Consider the following 22,134-nt stretch of genomic DNA (forward strand, 5'->3'; position numbering starts at 1 on the left):
TTACCTGATGGTAAGTGATGATGCAGTCTAAGATGGAAGCGAGCTAACTTGTTAGGAGGAGGATGAAATCCACACCCCATTCGGTTTCTACACGACATCATACCCGAACGCTAAATCGCGTGGCGGTTCGTCTTTGCCGGTAGGGTGGTAACTAGCCAGACCTGGACCAATTAGGAAAACCTCATGCCGCCCAGCCGGGGATCGAACCCAGGACCTCCGTCAAGTAAATCCACCGCACCATTTCACCGCGTTAAAATAAATGTAATAAATCTGCTTAAGTAATATATAAACATATATTTTAAAACTTTATAAACACACCTGCCAATGATGCCTTGGTGTGATGGGTCAAAGCTACATAACTCCACTCTTATAAGAAGGAAGTATGAAGAATGTATTAAACTAGTAAAGTAGGTGGAATAAATAAAACAACAAAAGTATAGGAAACAATTTACTTCAAAACACTAATTAAAAGTAAAATGTATCACAAAGTTCGAGATATGTTCATATATCGGACCGAGGAAATAAAAACATCGTCCCGCATTTTTAGCGTGGTGGGTTCGAGCTCTAGGTATATGCGCTTCCCATATGTCGAGAAAATATCATAGTGGTATCTATAAACTAAGCTTTCGTCGATCAGCCGTGATAGCCCAGTGGATATGACCTCTGCCTCCGATTCCGGAGGGTGTGGGTTCGAATCCGGTCCGGGGCATGCACCTCCAACTTTTCAGTTGTGTGCATTTTAAGAAATTAAATATCACGTGTCTCAAACGGTGAAGGAAAACATCGTGAGGAAATCTGCATACCAGAGAATTTCTTAATTCTCTGCGTGTGTGAAGTCTGCCAATCCGCATTGGGCCAGCGTGGTGGACTATTGGCCTAACCCCTCTCATTCTGAGAGGAGACTCGAGCTCAGCAGTGAGCCGAATATGGTTTGATGACGACGAAGCTTTCGTCTCCGATCTCATGAAATTCTGATTTTACAAATCCCACGGGAAATATGTTTTTTTCTGGAATAAAAAATAAGCCATAGACTCATTCTGATCCAATGCTGGTCAAAAGTCCAATTTATCTTTATACTAATCATCACTGTTTATGACAATTCGGAATATCGATCAAGCAAGATTTTTGGTATCACCGGTGACGTAGTGGCGCGGCGGCGATGCACTACCGCGTGTACGAAACCCATAAATATATCATCCAACTATAACAGACCGACATACAGACTTACTTTTGCATTTATATCATTATGATTTTTTTCGAAAACTGACAAGCAACCTATTTCTATTACCTTGTTGATAAAGTTTCTTCTATAATTGAGAATAATGTATACCCAGTATGTTTATTTCCTTAGTCCAAAGTTCATATTATTATTATATCGAAATTATTTTTCAACCTCAACACACATTCACAGACACCTCTAAGTAGCGTCTATAAAGTGACGTCACAATATAAAGTCACTAAGTCAAACTTTCTTTATTAATTTAGAACCTTTATTCACTTTGAATCGTCATTAGACATTTGTTGTTATTTTTCTATAATTATTATGAAAAAGTTATGATAATACTTTAAGTAACAAACTTGAAATTAAAGTTATGAACTTAAAAAAAAAAATGAAAAATCACGAGTAGACAATAAAGCATAAAGATTGAAGATAACGAATAAATATTAAAATTAAAAATAAAGAATAAGATAAAAACAACGAATGAAGGTTGAAAAAAACGAATGAAGATTTAAAATAATGAATGAAGATTGACAATAACGAATAAAGTTTAAAAAAACGAATGAAGAAAAACAATGAATTTTAGCCTAAAAAACGAATGAAGATGAAAATAACAAATAAAATTTGACAATAACGAATAAAGACTTAAAATTACATCTTGTGTTCATTCATAGACAAGCATTGTGAATGTGCGGTAAAATAATTTGGATATAAATAATAATAATAATCAGTATTCTAGTGTTATAATAATAATGATAAGTGAGTGTATATAATAATATTAATTAGTGTAAAAATAATCACAATACTTACAGCTAATTTATGTAAAAGGTAAATATTCACTTTTCTCTTATTATATTTAAAATAGCTAATATTCTTGTGCGCCACTGGAGAAGCGATGCTATGCAATGCTTTAAAATTATAATTTTTTATACTTTATATGGAAAAAATAATAATAATATGGATGGATTTTATTGATAAGGATGGGTTTTTATATGCAAAAGACGGTTTCATGCAATGCATGCGAAGATAACTCTAAGGACTCTAGCGCACTTGTATATTATACAGGGTGTAAATTACCACTTCTTATAACTGTAGGCACAGATTAATCAATAATATACAGATGGAGCGCACGGAACACGATGTTGTCGTAGCCGCTCCAAATATGACATTCAGAAAATAATACATCTCGAGTCAGACACGAAGCGTCGCATCAGTAATTTTCAGTATTATTCAAGAAAAATGTTTTCAAATATTTTAAACTATTCACAAAAACTAAAGAAATGAGATGGATTATTTTTGTATTGGTAATTATTGATTATTATATTAATTTGCGTAATTGTTGTTAAGTGTTAAATTTTGAAATAAAAATTATGCAAAAAAAAGTTTGTATATGCGGATGTCAAGGATATCATGTCGTTTGGTTTTTACGGGTTTCACTGGCTTCACCACGCTGCTTGTAGACTCATTATGTATCATTCTTTATCTGTGTTATATTTAAACGATCCTCGCATTCTACGTAAGTAGCATCATATTTCAATACAAACAACTACACAATATTTTATCGCTTCGCTTCTCCACACGACGCCCAGCCTTATAAGAGATCTTTTTTTTTTATTTTTTTTTACAAATAACGGAATGAAGTCCCTCCAATTTGGCCGATATGTTAAGGATTGCGTATAAAACAACATTTACAAAATATTAATAAAATTAAAAATCCCGGATTGTTAGCTGCCTTCATTAAAAAAAACTATAGGAAATATGCATAGCATTTATCTTTGTTTTCTTTTTAATTATTTACAAGTTTGTCTGCAGTCTCACTTAATGGTAAGTGATGATGCAATCTAAGATGGAAATGGGCTAACTTTTTGTAACCGATGCTGCTACCAGACAAAATTACTTTTATCGTAGTTTTGTTATGCCAAAAATCGATTTAAAAATATCTTAATATTGATATTATCACTGTAAGATGTTGTTAGGTTAGCTAATTATGTAATAACTTAAGACAGTAGGTCCTGTTAGTATGGACTGAATAAAGTAACCCAATTGGTATTTCATGGATCTCACAACTTTTTACGGTAGAACAACTGACTTGCGAGAATTGGTATATGTTTAAAAGTTTTGTTTATGATGGTTAAAAAAATACATGCATTTTCCCTATTAGGTACTCAAAGATTGCCATTAAATTCTGAACTCAATCTGATAGCCAATAAGGGCTTATTTCCTTGGATCTCACAACTTTTTTCGGTAGACCTGAGAATTGGTAAAAATTTGACATGTTTTGTTTCTGATGACAAAAATACATGCATATCCCCTATTGATTACACAAAGTCATTGAATAATGAACTCTATCTCACAGCCAACAAGGGCTTGTTTCCTTGGATCTCACAACTTTTTTCGGTAGAACTGAGAATTGGTAAAAATTTCACATGTTTTGTTTCTGATGATAGAAATAGAAGCATATTTCCTATTGGTCACACAAAGTCATTCAATAATGAACTCTATCGGATAGCCAACAAGGGCTTGTTTCCTTTGACAGCGGAGCGTATCTTCTTCACCAGCGCCGCTGGCTGGATGAGCACGGACACCTCGGAGCCGTGCATCGCCATCCTGTTCATCTCCTCCTCACCACCCTGGAAATAATCATCACTCGTCTCAATTTCTAACAGAGTCATAGCTGCAGACAGAATTCCACCATACAGGCCACATCTGTCGCCGCAGATTCCGTCACACAGCTACCTGAACACACTCCACCACACAGCTGTCGACGCAGACTCCGCCACACAGCTACAGGCCATGCATACATACCAGCCCATCACACACTCCACCACACAACTGGCGGTGCAGACTACACCACACAACTGTCGGTGCAGACTCCACACAGCTATCGACACAAGATTCCACCACACATATATCAGCACACACTCCGCCACACAGCTGCTGTCACAGACTACACCACACTATGTGAGGGTGTGTAAATTACACCACACAGCTACTGACACAGATTCCACCACACAACTGTCGGTGAAGACTACGCCACACTCATCTTAATGAGCATGACGGTTCTATTATTGATGTGTGCGTAGACACAGCTGTAGACACTCTACCACGCAGCTACTGGTACAGACTCCACCACACAGCTGACGACACAGACTCCACCACACAGGTAGCTGCACAGCTATGGACGCAGAGTCCGCCACACTCACCTTGACAAGGTTGATGGGTCGGTTGTTGACCTCGGTGACGGCCCAGCGGCCGGGCGGGGGCAGACCTGCTTTACCCGCCGGCGAGTCGCCCGCCACGGAGACTATTGTGCACTCGCTGTCTAACTTTATACCTACAAAATATATATTTTAGGAGTTTACTCTTTATGAATCGACGAGCAGACGCCGCGCGGTTTCACCCGCGTGGTTCCCGTTCCCGTAGGAATACGGAGATAATTTATAGCCTATAGCCTTCCTCGATAAATGGACTATCTAACACTGAAAGAATTTTTCAAATCGAACCAGTAGTTCCTGAGATTAGCGCGTTCAAACAAACAAACTCTTCAGCTTTATAATATTAGTTATAGATATATAGCCCCTGGTATGAAAAAAATATGGGCAGCAAAATACGATGAACGAATGACAGCGTTACGTTTTTTGTGCGCAACCTATTCTGCGCACCTTTCACCGTACGTTAGAGCATGCCCGCACGCATGAGCACGCTGTTGGCGGGCGCGCACACCGCGACCTGCTGCTCCTCGATTGAGCACCTTTCACTTTTCAGGCGTATGTCTGGCAGCGTCGTAATTAATTTATTTTTGTCTACACATCGCCATACCCGACCTGAGCTATTCAGAAAATATATAAAATCCGAAACACTCCTAAGCAATATAAAATCCTACAGTAATTCGACCAATAGCGGCGGAATAGAAATTGCTGTCTGTATTCATTTTATTAAAATATTTTCTAATAATATCCAAAAAGACCAAATAAAATGCATTACGTAAAGTATTCATCTGCGCAATTTAACAAAAGTATTTTGCATTCAGCACCAAAAATCTATGGCAACTTGCCACAAACCTTGGCAAACAGAAGCATCAACAAATTTACAATTAAAGAAAATCTTGAAAAGTTTCTAATACCAAAATGTTACTACACCATAAAAGAGTACATTGCTGATGCTTCAAAAACAATAGTTGTAATTATATTTATTTTAAACTTAACGTCATTTCATTTTAATTTTATTAATTAAACATTTGTATACCTATTAATGGTGAAACATTGTTACCTAATACATAACAACATCTTTGTATAACTAAATTTAATGTTTCTAATTCTCTTTTATTCCATTGTAAAGAAAGAGAGAGCAATATGTTCTATCCGCCGCTATTGGTCGAAATACTGGAATCCATTGATTGTGGAGTAAAGTACAAAAAGTGAATTACCTAAAGTCTCTTGGTCGGTTTTGTTTATCACATAGATTTTGCCGAGCGGCACCCGGTGAAATAATATATCTACCTGAAACAGAATCAATTATTACTTTGTGACTAATTATATATATCTCGTGCCTCGGAGAGCTCAGATTGCTTACCCTCAGTTAATACCCTGTGCACGCCTCTGAGTAATAGGGCAGTTGATTCACATCAAATTTAACATAAACAATATTAATTTCTTAGAGTACATGGGATAAGGGCCTGAACTAAGAAGATACTTAAATGAATTAATATAAGTTAAGGATTCCTAAAAAATTCAATTTATAAAGTATGTATTTTTTAAATTTTTCCAAGCGTCAAACACGCTATAGTCCATTTTGTGACGTCACAATGGTTGATGAAATGATGTCACTAAAGGAATAAACGTCAAATTCAGGCATGTCCAATTGTTTGCTTCTTTGTTTCGTTTGAGTTTACGTGACGTCATAACATGGAAATATTTAAAAAAGGAGATGGTCCAATATTGTATGGATCCCAGGATCAGTCATTGTACCCTGGCTGAAATAAAATAAAATATTTTTTTAACTATTTTTGATTATACAAATCTACGAATTTACTTTGCTTCTTTCGAAATAATGTTCATTCTCTTCCAGGAAATACAACACTAACACTAAGTTCCTTATTGTATTCTTTCTCAATAATAAAAAAAAAACTCTAATATGGGTAATTATGGCGGTTTTCAATGCAGTAGTCGATTTGACGTTTGCTGTCAATTGTCATGTCATAGTTGCTCTATGGGCGCCATCTTGGTATAACTCAAAAACTTGGGTTTTAATTTTATTTATTTCTTTTTATTTAGTTACATTTATTCAATTTAATAAAATCCTTGTATTTTTTAATTTTTAATGATACGGTGTACAAGAAATGGACCATCTCCTTTTCATGTATCAATGTCCCAAAAAAAATATTTTTTATCAATTGAACAATTTAAGACCTTTAAAAAGTGTCAACTAGCCTATTATTGACTTGGCTAAAATTATTTCATTTTATGTCTGTAAATACTTACAATAGGAGAGTGTGCCGTCTTGAGCAAGTGACGAGCGTGCGTCGCAGAGCACGGCTGCGTGCCCGCCAGCCCAGACACGCGGTCCCCCGCGCGCCCACCACCCCGCGAGCCGCCCATGCCCCATCGCGCCACCCTGCACGCCAATAATGTGAAATTATATAAAAAAAATATTGTTAACCATATTAATAGCTGCATATCGGTGTTAAACAATTAAGAATCCTTTGCTTCTGAATAGAAGAATTCTTATTGTAGCAAGGGATTCAAGGGGATTCATAAAACTTTTCGATTCACACAGTGACTATATGCAAAAATCTTAGACTAGTTACACAAGGACCTGCCTCGCTAGACGTTACTTTTCTGTCACAGTATATTTTCAACACTATTAGTCTAAGGTCCCTATCAGAATCTCATACCTGTTTAACACGTTCGCTGCGGCACTGATTTTTTTGTACATTCCCCTAGTGCGTAACGAGGTTTATTGACCTCGTGCTAAAACTATCTGTGATGCAGAACGAGGTCAATCGACCTCGTAACTCTTGAAGACACTAAAAATCCTTTTTTTAGCTTAATATAGTCAAAGGAATGGTATGACAGTGTGCGAAGAGATCCAATAAGTACTAGAATCCCAAGCGCAGCGAGGGATTCAACACATTTAAAGCCAATAAAGTGTTTTTCAGATAGCATGGGTACGGTAACAATCGCCTGTATGCAAAATTTCAACAGTGAAACAAACTGTCACCCGCACCATCCTTTTTTTATTTTTTTTTTATTTTACAAGTTAGCCCTTGACTACAATCTCACCTGATGGTAAGTGATGATGCGGTCTAAGATGGAAGCGGGCTAACTTGTTAGGAGGAGGATGAAAATCCACACCCCTTTCGGTTTCTACACGGCATCGTACCGGAACGCTAAATCGCTTGGCGGTACGTCTTTGCCGGTAGGGTGGTAGCCACGGCCGAAGCCTCCCACCAGCCGAATACATGAAACAAACTGTAGATGCAAATGTTAGCCCACCACACTTGTCGCTCGTAGTCGACCAATAGCGGCGGGTCTCTGACGGGGACGGTGGTCGCTACGCACGCCCCCCGGCGCTGCTCGGCGCGCAGGGCCGCCGCCTGCCGCGCGCGCAGCGGTTGTAGCGACGGGTTCTGTGGTACTGATGGCGATTGACCTGCAAGTGGACCGTGATTATTTTATATACCAAATTTATTTTATATAATAACTAGCGGAGCTGGTCAAGCTTCGCTGTGACTTATGTGTACTTCTTTCTTATACCTACCCTACCCAACCCCTTAGACGTTCCCGAGATTTGAACTTCATACATTAATTTTTTTATTATAGGGGGTGGACACACCTGATCACTTAGGGGTTTGAAAAATAGATAGAATAGAATATGCTTAAAAAAGAATAATGAGAATCGGTCAAGCCGTTTCGGAGGGGTATGGGAAAAACATTGTGATACGAGAATTTTATTAAGATAATAAAAATGAGGTATCTGTATAAAGTTGTGGTTGTGTTACAACAGTGATATAAATAAGGGGGTATTTGATGAGTGCAGTTGTTTGTTAGACAGCGTGAACACCGTCACGCTGCTAGTCGCGTTCGTGATTTTGTGCGATAATGTTTTGTGTTGTAATTATCACATCACACTAATATTATAAAGGCGAAAGTTTGTGTGCAAGTGTGAAAGTGTGTAAGTATGTTTGTTCCTCTTTTACGCTTTTCTGTAGTGATTTGGCTGAAATTTGGAATGGGAATACATTTTTTTCTGGATTAACACATAGGCTACTTTTCATACCGGGAAAATGCATGGTTCCCGCGGGATTTGTGAAAAACTGAATTTCACGCGAAGTCGCGGGTGTCCTCTAGTTGATCATAAATTGTTTAGTGGGCATGGAGAACATATCGGGCAGGGAAGGTGAGTGTCTACGCATTCTGAAAAGACCCTTTAAACCTACACCCAAGGTCACAAGTCCTGGGACCTGCTCGATGTGTTTCCTCTACCACAAAATGATGGTACAATCACTGTCGCTACCAGTCTCGTTATAACTATGCTTGATGATAGGTTGATGGATGGTATTAATGTGTCTATTTACTTCTCTGTCTACGATTTTTGACGGCCTCCGTGGCGCGGTGGCGCAGACTCATAAGACGGAGGTCCTGGGTTCGATCCCCGGCTGGGCCGATTGAGGTTTTCTTAATTGGTCCAGGTCTGGCTGGTGGGAGGCTTCAACCGTGGCTAGTTACCATCCTACCTACAAAGACGTACCGCCAAGCGATTTAGCGTTCCGGTACGATGTCGTGTAGAAACCGAAAGGAGTGTGGATTTCATCCTCCTCCTAATAAGTTAGCCCGCTTCCATCTTAGACTGCATCATCACTTACCATCAGGTGAGATTGTGGTCAAGGGCTAACTTGTAAAGAATAAAAAAAAATCAAGAGCTTTTTTTTATATTTTTGAAAGTTTATGTTTACAAAAATCTGCTATATTATATAAAGAAAAATTATATCTTACTATTAGTGAGAGAATTGCTTCTTCTCCTCGTGCTGTCGACTCTGCCGGCGGGACGCGAGCGGTGGATCACTTTCACTGGTGACGTCACACCTCTGTAACAGAACACGTTGCATATCATCATCGTTAACACCCATATACGGCTCACTGTTGAGCACGAGTCTCCTCTTAGGATGAGAGGGGTTAGGCTTAATAGTCCACCACGCGGCAGACTTCACACACGCAGAGAATGAATAATTCTAACTATTTTTTAATGTTAGCTTTCTGTATTCTCCGTTGAAATCAAAAAATACTCGTGAAAGAATTATTTCGATACGTTAATTAATATAGGATCTAATAGGTTAATTAATATAGGAGAATAAAGATAGGATAATAATAGGATCTTAAAGTGAGCGCGCGGTGACCAGCTCGCGTTTAACGCAGTGACGTCATCATACAACATTTGCTCGCCCTTTATAGGCAATTTCGTACTTCTACCTTACCTACTGACGAACTAATGGTTAGAATTTAAAAATTATTTTTGTGATGAAACGCACGTTTAACGAGGAAGGCTATAAGCTACATAACATCACGCTACGACCAATAGGAGCAAAGCACCGATAGATACCTACTAACTATGGACTACCTCCCTGCCAAATCTTTGTAAGTCAAGCGGTTTTCGAAATTTCGTGAGTATGACCATTATTTTCCCCGTTTTGGCCACATTTTTGATAGGTGCTTTGCTCCTATTCATAGTTTGATGTTATGTAGCTTAAAACCTTCCTCGATAATTTAATACAAAAAAAAAAAAAATCAATTCTAACCATTACTTCGTCAGTAGGTAAGGTAGAAGTACGAAATTGCCTATAACAGGTGAGCAAATGTTGTATGATGACGTCACGTACAATATCGCGACCGTTAGCCGGAGTCGATATTTATGCGAACTTTGAATGCATGTAAAATCATAAATTTTGCGTACTTAGTAACATTTTCCATTGTGCCAGTTTTGTAAACGAAAAAAAAAACAAAAAATGTTTACAATTTATTTATATTGATTGTTTCTTACCTGTCTTCATTTTCATGCCTGGTCGGGCTGTCTTGCCTTTTCGTCTGTCCTATACCACGCAACCTGCTCAGTAGGGACAACTCAGTTAGACCCCTCTTCCATATCGGTTTGGGGGTTGGGTCTGATTTTTCTAAAAAAAAAAAATTACAAATTCGTAAAAAAAAATTAAATAAATGTACTGTTATTTATAAATTTTACATTAAACAAACAGCAAGCAATCTCTTACACAAGATTTGGATTTAAACCCACCATGTTGTTCCAATGCAGGTTGGTGGGATAATGCCTTAGGGTGATAATTATTCTTCTATAATAATTTTTCAGTAAAAATTCTCAACCAAGAGTTGGGACTTTGGTGGTTATACAGGGTGTGCCTCGGTGAGATGTTAAACCAATTGGTTTTATTAACTGACTAGTAGACGCCGCGCGATTACACTCGCGTGGTTCCCGTTCCCGTAGGAATATGGAGATAATATATAGCCTATAGCCTTCCTCGATAAATGGGCTATCTAAAACTGAAAGAATTTTTCAAATCGGACCAGTAGTTCCTGAGATTAGGGCGTTCAAACAAACAAACGCATCAGCTTTATAATATTAATATAGATAGTTGGTAGTTTAACATTATCCCAACAACCCACCAACCCTTATTGAAGCAGAGTGGTGGATCAAGGCCTGGCCCTTAAGTGACTTGTTACAATAGGCTCATTATGATTTTTGTTATTTTTTTTTCTTTACAAATTAGCTATTGCCTACAATCTCACCTGATGGTAAGTGATGATATAATCTAAGATAGAAGCGGGCTAACTAATTAAACAAATGAAAATCCACACCCCTTTCGGTTTCTACAAGAATCAGTAGGTAACTAGCCACGGCCGAAGCCTCCCACCAGCCAGATCTGGTTCAATTAACGCGTTCGCTGCGGTGCGAGGTCAATTGACCTCGTATGTCTAGCGTGTTCAAGCGTTACGAGGTCAATGGACCTCGTAGTGCACTAGAGGAAAGTACAAAAAAATTAGTGCCGCAGCGAAAGTGCCAAGAAAAATTTAAACAGCCCAGCCGGGGATCGAACCCAGTCCGTCTTGTTAATCCACTAATGGAGACTGTCATAATGATTAAAAAAAATATCTTACCAATTTTAGCTTCCCGTTTCGGACTATTATTTGGCACTCTTCTAACATCATTTTGTCTATGTCTAGGTCCTACGTCATAAGCATTTTGACTCTGTGACCTTTCGACGTTAGACCTTAAGGTCCTTAGAGATTCTATATTTAAATTAGTCCTAGGTACCTCGCTGTTGGTAGTATTTGTGTCATTCCTACCATTTGGTAGATTTACTTGTGTGTTTCTACCATTTGGTAGAATTTCTCTACTGTTTGGTAGAATTGTTGGAGCGTTTCTTGCATTTAATACCACATCTCTGGTAACTGGTAGGTTCGTTTGAACGTTTCTACCATTTGGTAGGATTTCTCTACTGTTTGTCAAATTCGTTCTACTATTGTCACTGTTAGATATCACGTCTCTACTGTTTGTTACTAACACTCTACCGTTTCTACCGTTTGGTAGAACTTCCTCAGAATTCCTACCAATGCTACCGTCGTTATTTATTAAATTCCGATTATTTTGACTAGAATTGGGGAACAGATATTCGTAGTCGGACTCGACTTCCAAATTAGGTAGAGAAGACTTCCTCATTTTCTCCATACACTTGACATTCCTCAACGGCAACGGCGAAGAGGTTTTATTGGAAGTCGACGCCATACACAATCGCTCGTAAACGTCATCCTTTTTGACGTCGCCTGTCAAACTGACAGTTGTTGTCAAACTTATGTGTCCATAGTCGCCATCTAGCGGCGGTTTTTCGAAAACGGTTCCGTATCTGTTTTCTGTGTTGACTATGTTTACGAAGTCGGTTTTTTGTTCGGATTGTTTGAATTCGAAGTCGAACACGTCGGTTTCGGGGCCCAGTACCGGTATAGCAGTATGCGGGGGACCTTTATTGGATACTTGGATCACTGTTATGTTGGTTCTTTGGGGTGCACTGAAAAGAAAATTTATTGCACAGTTTAGACCTCTTTAATCCGGCCCTCTTACAAAAGGCCGTGATAGCCCAGTGAATATGACCTCTGCCTCCGATTCCGGAGGGTGTGGGTTAGAATCCGATCCGGGGCATGCACCTCCAACTTTTCAGTTGTGTGCATTTTAAGAAAATAAATATCACGTGTCTCAAACGGTGAAGGAAAACATCGTGAGGAAACCTGCATACCAGAATTTTTTTTTAATTTTCTGTGTGTGTGAAGTCTGCCAATCCGCATTGGGCAGCGTGGTGGACTATTGGCCTAAGCCTTCTCATTCTGAGAGGAGACTCGAGATCAGCAGTGAGCCGAATATGGGTTGATAACTATTTCATACAAAATTAAGACATGTCCTTTCAAACATCAAGTGATGAATGACCGATGTCGACAAAATGATCTTACGAAAAAACGGCCAAGTGCGAGTGATATATAAGAAATTGGAAAAGAATAATGTTTTTCGAATTTAAAAAATACCTATTATTAACCATTATTAACTATCATTTGGCTAGAAGTTTTAGAAGCAACTTGCAATTTTTACGTATAAAATTTGATGTAAAACACTTTTCACCCAATAAACAGATGGGTGAAGGTCGTTCCTAATGCGGATTTCAGACTGTGTTGTCACCTGTCTTCGTCCGGTGCGTCGTCCGTCCCGTTGCTAACAACCACGCGCTGTGTGTAACCAAATTCGTTCAAATTTTCAGCGGAATCGTGTATTTTGTCAATTTCAGCAAAGAATTCTTCATCACTGTCTGTTACATTTCTGGAAAGGGAAAATAAATTAATTAATAAAGTGGCTGTCCCAAGTAACCCATAAAGATTTACACGAGTATACTGAAGCCTACCGTACGACGAGCGCCTTATATCGCAAGTCGTTCCCGCCAACCGATGGCTACCCCTCTCTAACTCCCTACTCTTTACGGAAACAAGTCGCGCCACCTAGCGTCGGCACGAGCCAACAAAAGATCGAGCGACGTCATATCCGACTACAGTCTACTACTTTTTACAGTTTATATTAAAGGAGATGGTCCAAAATTGTATGGAGCCCAGGTCCAGTCATTGTACCCTGGCGGAAATAAAAGAAAATATTTTTTTGTAACTATTTTTGATTATACAAATCTACGAATTTACTTTAATTCTTTCGAAATAATATTCATTCTTTCCCAAGAAATGCAACACCAATATGGGTAATAATAGCGGTATGATGACGTTTTCAATGCAGTAGTCGATTTGACGTTTGCTGTCAATTGTCAAATCATAGTTGCTTAAGGGCGCCATCTTGTTATAACTCAAAAACTTGGGTTTTAATCATATTCATTTTATTTATTTAGATATATTCACTTATTAAGATTTTAATAAAATGCTTGTATTTTTTAAATTTTAACGATACGAGGTACAAGAGTGGACATGAAATGGACCATCTCCTTTAATATGAGTCAACTACCCTATTCCGTGATAGCCCAGTGAATATGACCTCTGCCTCCGATTCCGGAGGGTGTGGGTTCGAATCCGGTTCGGGGCATGCACCTCCAACTTTTCAGTTGTGTGCATTTTAAAAAATTAAATATCACGTGTCTCAAACGGTGAAGGAAAACATCGTGAGGAAACCTGCATACCAGAGAATTATCTCAATTCTCTGCATGTGTGAAGGTTGCCAATCCGCATTGGGCCAGCGTGGTGGACTATTGGCCTAACCCCTCTCAGTCTGAGAGGAGACTCGAGCTCAGCAGTGAGCCGAATATGGGTTCATGACGACTATTCCAGTACTAGTGTCAAATTTTATATTGATATTTACCTTTTCAATATAGAATCGTCCAGACATATGTTCTGTCCACATATCTTAGCGACACTCTGCTTCGGTTCTATCAACCTACTGGTGCTTGGTTGCGAAAATGGTTCCCAATTCGATATGTCAACCTCGCTAGTCAACTGTTGATCAGTCAAACTTGTGGTTGCGTTAGTAAAACTTGTCAAACTGGTCGTTGCGTTGGTAAAAGATGACAAACTAGTGGTTGCGTTAGTAAAAGATGACAAACTAGTGGTTGCGTTAGTAAAAGTTGTGGTTGCGTTTGTAAAACTTGGTATACTCGAGGTTGTAGTGGTGAAATTTGATAAGCAACTAGTGGTTGCGTTAGTAAAAGTTTTGGTTGCGTTAGTAAAAGTTGCTATATTTGAGGTTGCGTTAGTGAAATTTGCTAAGCTGGTTGCGTTTGTAAATGTAGCTGTGTTTGCGTTTTCGTTTGTAATTGTTAAAGTTGCGTTTGAATTATTAATATCTGTTACACTTGTATTTGCGTTTGGTTGTGTGTCACTTGATGTATTTATTGGAGTGAGTGAAACTAAATTTGTTGCGTTTGTGGCGTTTGTAGATGCGAATGTTACATTTGTTGATACGTTAAGATTTGTTGTGGAACTGGTTGTTCTTGTGTTGGGATTGTTGTTAGCTGTCGTTGAAGTGGTTGTTTCTGTTGCGTTGTTAGTTGCCGTGGTTGCGGTTGTAGTTGCGGTTGAGCTGTCCGTTGGTTGCGTTTCTAATGTCGGCCGTGTGATTGGAGTTAGATCTATCCCAGGTACCCTGCAAGTAATAAAATTGAAAATTTTGAAAACTTAATTACACTCAATGAAGTCATCAATATTCTCTTTCAGTGCGCTGTCATTTGCGACCCCACTCGAGTATATTTGCACACATTCGGTTGTTCTTCCCCACTTTCACCGCCAAGATTTTAATCAAACATTCTAGTCTTTAAACACTTACACATAAGTCGTCGTCATCAACCTATATTCGGCTCACTGCTGAGCTCGAGTCTCCTCTCAGAATGAGAGAGGGTAGGCCAATAGTCCACCACGCTGGCCCAATGCGGATTGGCAGACTTCACACGCGCAGAGAATTTTCTTAATTCTCTGGTGTGCAGGTTTCCTCACGATGTTTTCCTTCACCGTTTGAGACACGTGATAATTAATTTCTTAAAATGCACACAACTGTAAAGTTGGAGGTGCATGCCCCGGACCGGATTCGAACCCACACCCTCCGGAATCGGAGGCAGAGATCATATCCACTGGGCTATCACCGCTCTCACACACACATAAGTCACCTTTCATAAAAAGCATAATGTGTTAGATACCTAACAGTGCAACTCATAGACATTGTAGGGGCACCCCCAGGGGATCATTCAACCGCTACGTGTCCTCTGTTTGAGAATTCGACACTCAGCGGGCGAATGATCCCCTGGGGGTACTAATACTCACCGGTCGGGAGGTACGGGCGGGGTTAGCGGCAGGGGCGACGTGGGGACCTTTATTGTTTGAGAATTCGACACTCAGCGGCTGAATGATCCCCTGGGCGTGCCTCTACAACGTCTATGAATTCTACTGTTAGGTATCTAACACATACTAATATTCACCGGTCGGGAGGTATGGATGGGGTAGGCGGGAGAGGCGACGTGGGGTCCCTCGCGGCGGCGCGGGGAACAGTGAAATTCACGGCCGTTGTAGGGGCTCCCCCAGGGGATCATTCAACCGCTGAGTGTCGAATTTAATCTCTAGTTGTTTGAGAATTCGACACTCAGCGGGTAAATGATCCCCTGGGGGTACTATATACTAATACTCACCAGTCGGGAGGTACGGATGGGGTAGGCGGGAGAGGCGACGTGGGGTCACTCGCGGCGGCGCGGGGAACAGTGGAATCCACAGACGTTGTAGGGGCACCCCCAGGGGATCATTCAGCCGCTGAGTGTCGAATTTAACCTTTATTGTTTGACATTTCGACACTCAGCGGCTGAATGATCCCCTGGGGGTGCCCCTACAACGTCTATAAATTCCACTGTAATTTAACCTCTATTTGTTTCAGAATTCGACACTCAGCGGGTGAATGATCCCCTGGGGGTGCCCCTACAATGTCTATAAATTCCACTGTAATTTAACCTCTCTTTGTTTGAGAATTCGACGCTCAGCGGGTGAATGATTCCCTGGGGGTACTGTATAACACTCACCGGTCGGGAGGTACGGGCGGGGTAGGCGGGAGAGGCGACGTGGGGTCCCTCGCGGCGGCGCGGGGCGCCGGCGCCACCGGCGGGGCTCCGTACACGTTCTCCCCCCGCGACACTATGCGCAGCTCGTGGAGCTTCGCGCGGAGAATGGTCACCCAGTCCTGCATGGAGTCCCTTTGAACATAATATATTTGTAAGATTAGTAGACGCCGCGCGGTTTCAGCAGCGTGGTTCCCGTTCCAGTCGGATTACGGGGATAAAATATAGACTATAGCCTTCCTCGATAAATGGGCTATCTAACACTGAAAGAATTTTTCAGATCGGACCAGTAGTTCCCGAGTTCCAAACAAACAAACAAACTCTTCAGCTTTATAATATTAGTATAGATTATTGTGAGACTAGATGACGTCATTTTCATGTTAACTTGCGTTATCGTCTTGATTATCATCAACACCATCACATCGATTATTGTCGTGGAACCAAACAGGCTGGGGATTTTCATCTTCCTCCTAACAAGTTAGCCCGCTTCCATCTTACATTGCATCATCACTTACCAGCAGGTGAGTTTGTTGACAAGGGCTAATTTGTAAAGAACAAAAAAAATAATTACATTTTTGAAAAGCATGGCGTTTTTTACAAACATCCTATATAAAACATGCCATTCTGATTTTGTCTTCAGGAATCTAAATCCGGGATTTCAAACCCGGGATCCCGAAAATGCCAGGATTTGACCAAAATCTGATAATTATATAATGATTTATTTATTTTTGCTATCATCCGCGAAAAGTCGACGAACCCATGCGACAACGTCACCCAGGTCCGGCAAAATACTCTCTACGTACGTCTCACCCCGAAACCGGATCATCCTCAGGAGATGTTGACTCTACAACGTGCAAATTGTAAAACCACTCACCAGTCGTGTGCCCAAATTCTGATGGGCCCGTGTGCGCCCATTGTGGACAAAGAACAGTGACAAGGATCCCGGAGTATTCGTCATTTTAATCAGGAGAATGCATTAAGTACCCGATTTCTACACCGATAATATTCCCTAATTCTGGAATATCCGATATGTTGATCAAAAAATCCCGGATTTCAATTGTGAAAATAATCCAAGGATGCTGGACTCCTTATTCGCCAACTTGACTCCTTGGCTTGACGCTGGCGGTCAACAAACCACGCGGGCCAGTTCCGGCTCGGGGTATTGCTCTATGAACGGTGTGCGACCATTGTGGACGCAGAACAATCACAGACTCCATCGAGTGATACAGAATTCCCAGATTTCAATTCCGAAAGTAACCAAAGGATCTTAAACTCCCGGGATTCAATCCCGAAATATATTCCTTGGATTCCTAAATCAATCCTGGGTCCCGAAAATTCCGGGATTTCCCTAAAAACTGCCCTCCCACTCACTAGTCCAGCTCCAGCATCACGGGGTCTCAAAATTTCAATACCGAAAGGTGATACAGGTGTCCCGGAATTTCGGGATCACACACCCATGATCCAAAAATTTCCACTCACCAGTCGAGCGCCAGCATCCTGACGGGTCCATGGTCGGCTCACGCAGGACACGGTCCCAGAATTTCCGGTGTTCTAATCTCGGGATCCCGGAATTACAATATCGGGATTCCTAAATTTCTTGGGATCACAATCCCGGTATCCCGAAATTTGCGGGGACCTAAAACCGCTCTCTCACTCACCAGTCGGGCGCCAGCATCCTGACGGGCCCGTGGTCGGTGTCCACCAGGAAGTCGTACTCGTCGCCCGCGTGCGGCTTGACGCTGGCGGTGACGTGGCGGGCGCTGCGCAGGCAGGCGCGCCAGGCGGGCCGGTGCGCCAGCGTCGCGGCGCAGTCCGGCTCGGGGTACTGCTCCAGGAAGGGCGTGCGACCGTTGTGGACGCAGAACAGGGTCCACATCGGTTTGAGCGGCGGCTTCTGCGAACATTTTTTGACATACAACTGAACTTGTGTTTTAATTTTTGTCAGTTCAACCAACAAGGTCAGTGCTCGAAGGTGTTTGTAGACTTTTTATTTTTTTTTTATTTTTTTTATTTAGTCTCTCATTATTCCTGCAACCTGTCGTGAGACATTCAGCGGGATTTTGAGTATTTGAATTATGGCGAGTTTGGTGCGAAATCCAGTGATTTGCCCAAATATAATAATGTAGTGTCTATTTCATGACATCTTGTGGTGCTCGTCTCTTGAGCCTTTTGAAAGTTGTTGGTTTCTTCATCATTAGGTTCCTTGCAAGTTGATTTGGATGTTTACGAATACGCTTTTGGTATGTTTTCATTGAGTGTGCAACTTCTGTCTTAATAGTCTTAATTTTTAGTTCACGATGCAGGCGATCATTTTTGATGTATCAAGGAGCATTGGTAATCATGCGCAGCATTTTTGACTGGTTCTGTTAGCGGAACCACCGTGAGCTGTGCCGTTCGAGATTTTAAATTAGTTCGGGATTTTAAAGTTGCTCACAACATTACTATTTAAAAATGTATTTATTGCTTTTCGAAGAATTCTCCGCGAAATTTGACACATTTTTCCACACCAATCAGTGAAACAACCATTCCATTCGGAAGTTGGGGTCTCAAAAATGGCCGTTTTGTAGGCTTACAGCTTCTTCAGGTGATGAAAATCTCTGACCACGCAGTTTATTCTTTATTTTAGGGAAAGTATATATATCAGAAACAACCTGTGGCATGTTTTTAGTGAAGCCCTCGTATAACATGACTAGTAGACGCCGTGCGGTTTCACCCGCGTGGGTCCCTTTCCCGTAGTAAGACGGGGATAAAATATAGCCTGTAGCCTTCCTCGATAAATGGGCTATCTAACACTAAAAGAATTTTTCAAATCGGACCAGTAGTTCCTGAGTTTAGCGCGTTCAGTCAAACAAACAAACTTTTCAGCTTGTATTTTCGTCCGCGCCACACAGCATTGCTGAGACATTCACCAATGCTGCAATACAAGCTCCACAGTAGACTGTATTACCTTGGTGGCCAGCGGGCGCAGTTTTCCACTAGCCGGCTCACAGGGGATGCGCTTGAGGAAGGCATTCTTCTGTATCTCTCTGTAGTACACCGGCCCTTCGTCAGCTCCTGACAGCATTGTTGAGACATTCACCACCACTGGAATAAAATTAGTTAAAACTCAGTATTGGTATATGGACTACCCACATTATGGTCAGACAAATATCCATCTTGTTGCAGAGAGAAAAACTCCAAGCAGAGCCCTAGCCTATGGGAGGGGTAGGGTTAAGAATTCCTTGACAATTGATTAACACTTCCCTCCTCTGCTTGTGTTGTTCTGCCTGCCTGGTAAATTGGTAATATTCTACTAGAGCAGCAATCTCACCTGATGGTAAGTGATGATGCAATCTAAGATGGAAGCGAGCTAACTTGTTAGGAGGAGGATAAAAATCCACACTTTTCGGTTTCTACACGACATCGTACCGGAAAGCTACTTAAATCGCTTGGCGGTACGTTTTTGTCGGTATAGTGGTAACTAACCATGGCTAGAGCCCCCCACCAGCCAGACCTGGCTCAATTAAGAAAACCTCAATCGGTCAAACCGGGGATCAAACCCAAGACCTCCGTCTAGTAAGTCCACTCCACATACCACTGTGCCACGGAGGCCGTCAAAAGCTTTGCATACCCACTCTGATATAGAGCTTGCCGCAGTTCTATAGACGTCAAGGTCTTTAAGCAAATCATAGCTAGGTGTCTTGTACCAGGTCATCTTTCGATCTAGGTGCATACCCAGATATCTAACACAATTAGTATGGGGTAATTGTTTGTTACCAATACTCCAGTTTAACAGCAATATGAATGTCTCTACTGGGGGATACTCATGTCTTACCAACATCAAACCTAATACCCATCTGCTCATAGTCTTTTTGACTGATTGCACGATATTTCATGGAACAAAAAAAAAGGTGTCTTGTACCTAATATCATACATAGGACCTTATTGAATACCACAACAAATTCTAATAAATGTCACATCATTTTATTTCATGGAAACTACTGACTCACTTTCGTTAGTTCTTTGAAATGTGTGTTGTCCAGTTAGGCTGATTGTTGGTAATTGGCATCGTACACTCTTCAATGTTGATGTGATATACAGGGTGTCCCGTAATTAATGGATAAAACGCAAACAGTAGATACACCACCTAATTATCTAAAACTAATATGAATGAAGTTTTCCCATAGCTGGTGATTAACTCGTTTATCCGTTAATCGTTAATTAACAAAGTTAACATTTTGGATAACACATTAACTTTTAACGTTAACTTCCGTTAATATGCAGAAGTCTGATAATTGTTAATTTAATGCCTACTATTTACTGCACGAAACCGCGGCTCGGCGCGAAAAACAAGTTCACACAAGCATGAAACGACAAGTGACTTTTTTGAAAGGTCTTTTTTATATTATTTATTTCCAAAGAAAAAATTATAGATAAATTTTAAAATCATAGATAAAATCAACAAAAAACAAATTATGGCATTTTTCCCCAGTGCTCATCCTCATTTTTCCAATGGTGATCTCATGCAACGATATAAAAATGCAATTTTACAGTCATCAAGAAAAAATTTTTTTTTCATATTTTCATACAAAATAATTATGAATAATTATCTATATCTTTGCGTTTTAAAATACATAATTGTAGTGATAAGACTGATGATATCAATGAGATATCGCTACTGGTACTCCGCACTTCACTAGTAAGCTACTTCATGATATTCATAAATGAATAAGTTTGGCTAGGTTATAATATAAGGATGCCATATAAGGGACACAATCTAAGATCTATTTACAAAAGAAATATTTTTTACTCTGAAAATATTCATTTTAGAAGAAAATTTCCTTGGACATCTAATTAATTTTCTTTAAAGAATATAGCCCTAAAGATATGGGAAATACACCATCTTGTAATCCAAGCATCCTGTATATACTTATTATAGTTTAAATCCTAAAATATCTCAACCTTGAATACAGGTATTGTCTAAAAAACATAGGCAAACTTCTCACCTACATACAGCTCAAATCCACCAATCTACGACACTACAAGTTGGCGGGCAAAATACTAATAAAAATAGCACAATACATACACAATGTAGTGAATTAATGATACAGTTGATTACATATGACTGCTGCAGTTTAACGGCCGCATTAATTAGGACATTGTTAGCGCTGACTCAATGCTTAAGAATGCAAGTCCTTAAAATGGTAAGCCCCCAAACAATCACTTGAAATTGAAGTGAAAGTGATCTAAAAAAGACCTTTTTACTTCGCACATTTCACGCTACAGTGAAGCTAGACATGTGAAATGCGCGTTACGGATGATTATCATACGAATAGGAAGTATTTGGTATGTAAATAATAATATTTACGTAAATAATTAATTCGTCTTACCCTGAAGGAAGTTTGTTTATTTTATTTTGTTGCAATGTTGCAGTTGTATGTTACGTCATTGTTATATTGTTCTTGTTAGGAAATTCGCACTTTAACTGTAGGACCTTAATTAGCTAAATAAATTCGATAATTTCTCAGAATTTCCTGCAATTTGTACAAAACGTAACAAAGCGTCACTTCAGAGCTGCGCCATCTTTGTTTATGAACACAGATTATTATTTACGTATTTTATGAATACACTACACAGATAATGAGAAAATACCTCAGAGGATACACATTGGCTATGTTCCAATTGGCAATAATTAGTTTTCCACCAACCGTTCCTCATGACGAACACGGTCGTTATAATCTGTGGATATCCAGAATTTTGTTCTTAAATTTAATAAAAGAACTAGTCAATTATTAGAAACATTATA

The 22,134-nt window shown here is 40.0% G+C and overlaps 1 protein-coding gene across 3 annotated transcripts; it reads right to left on the bottom strand.

Moving 5' to 3' along the window:
• Window positions 1-435: 435 nt before the first annotated feature.
• On the bottom strand, window positions 436-21,927 carry LOC112046173 (serine-rich adhesin for platelets). 3 transcript variants are annotated; one of them, XM_052890242.1, is made up of 14 exons: window positions 21,719-21,927; window positions 19,297-19,433; window positions 18,008-18,243; window positions 16,314-16,484; window positions 14,120-14,899; window positions 12,950-13,087; window positions 11,383-12,290; window positions 10,256-10,385; window positions 9,214-9,305; window positions 7,714-7,870; window positions 6,700-6,832; window positions 5,646-5,718; window positions 4,423-4,553; window positions 436-3,849 (listed from the first exon to the last, which is right to left on the bottom strand). In XM_052890242.1, the coding sequence occupies exons 2-14, from the start codon at window positions 19,411-19,413 to the stop codon at window positions 3,718-3,720; spliced, it is 3,198 nt and encodes a 1,065-aa protein (XP_052746202.1). In that variant the 5' UTR covers window positions 19,414-19,433; window positions 21,719-21,927; the 3' UTR covers window positions 436-3,717. The 3 variants fall into 3 exon arrangements, with proteins under 3 accessions (XP_052746202.1, XP_052746204.1, XP_052746203.1); XM_052890244.1 differs by lacking the exon at window positions 21,719-21,927 and adding an exon at window positions 21,415-21,551; XM_052890243.1 differs by lacking the exon at window positions 21,719-21,927 and adding an exon at window positions 21,335-21,489.
• Window positions 21,928-22,134: the final 207 nt, after the last annotated feature.

Source organism: Bicyclus anynana, chromosome 27 (assembly GCF_947172395.1).
Source record: "Bicyclus anynana chromosome 27, ilBicAnyn1.1, whole genome shotgun sequence".
NCBI classification, from domain to species: domain Eukaryota; kingdom Metazoa; phylum Arthropoda; class Insecta; order Lepidoptera; family Nymphalidae; genus Bicyclus; species Bicyclus anynana.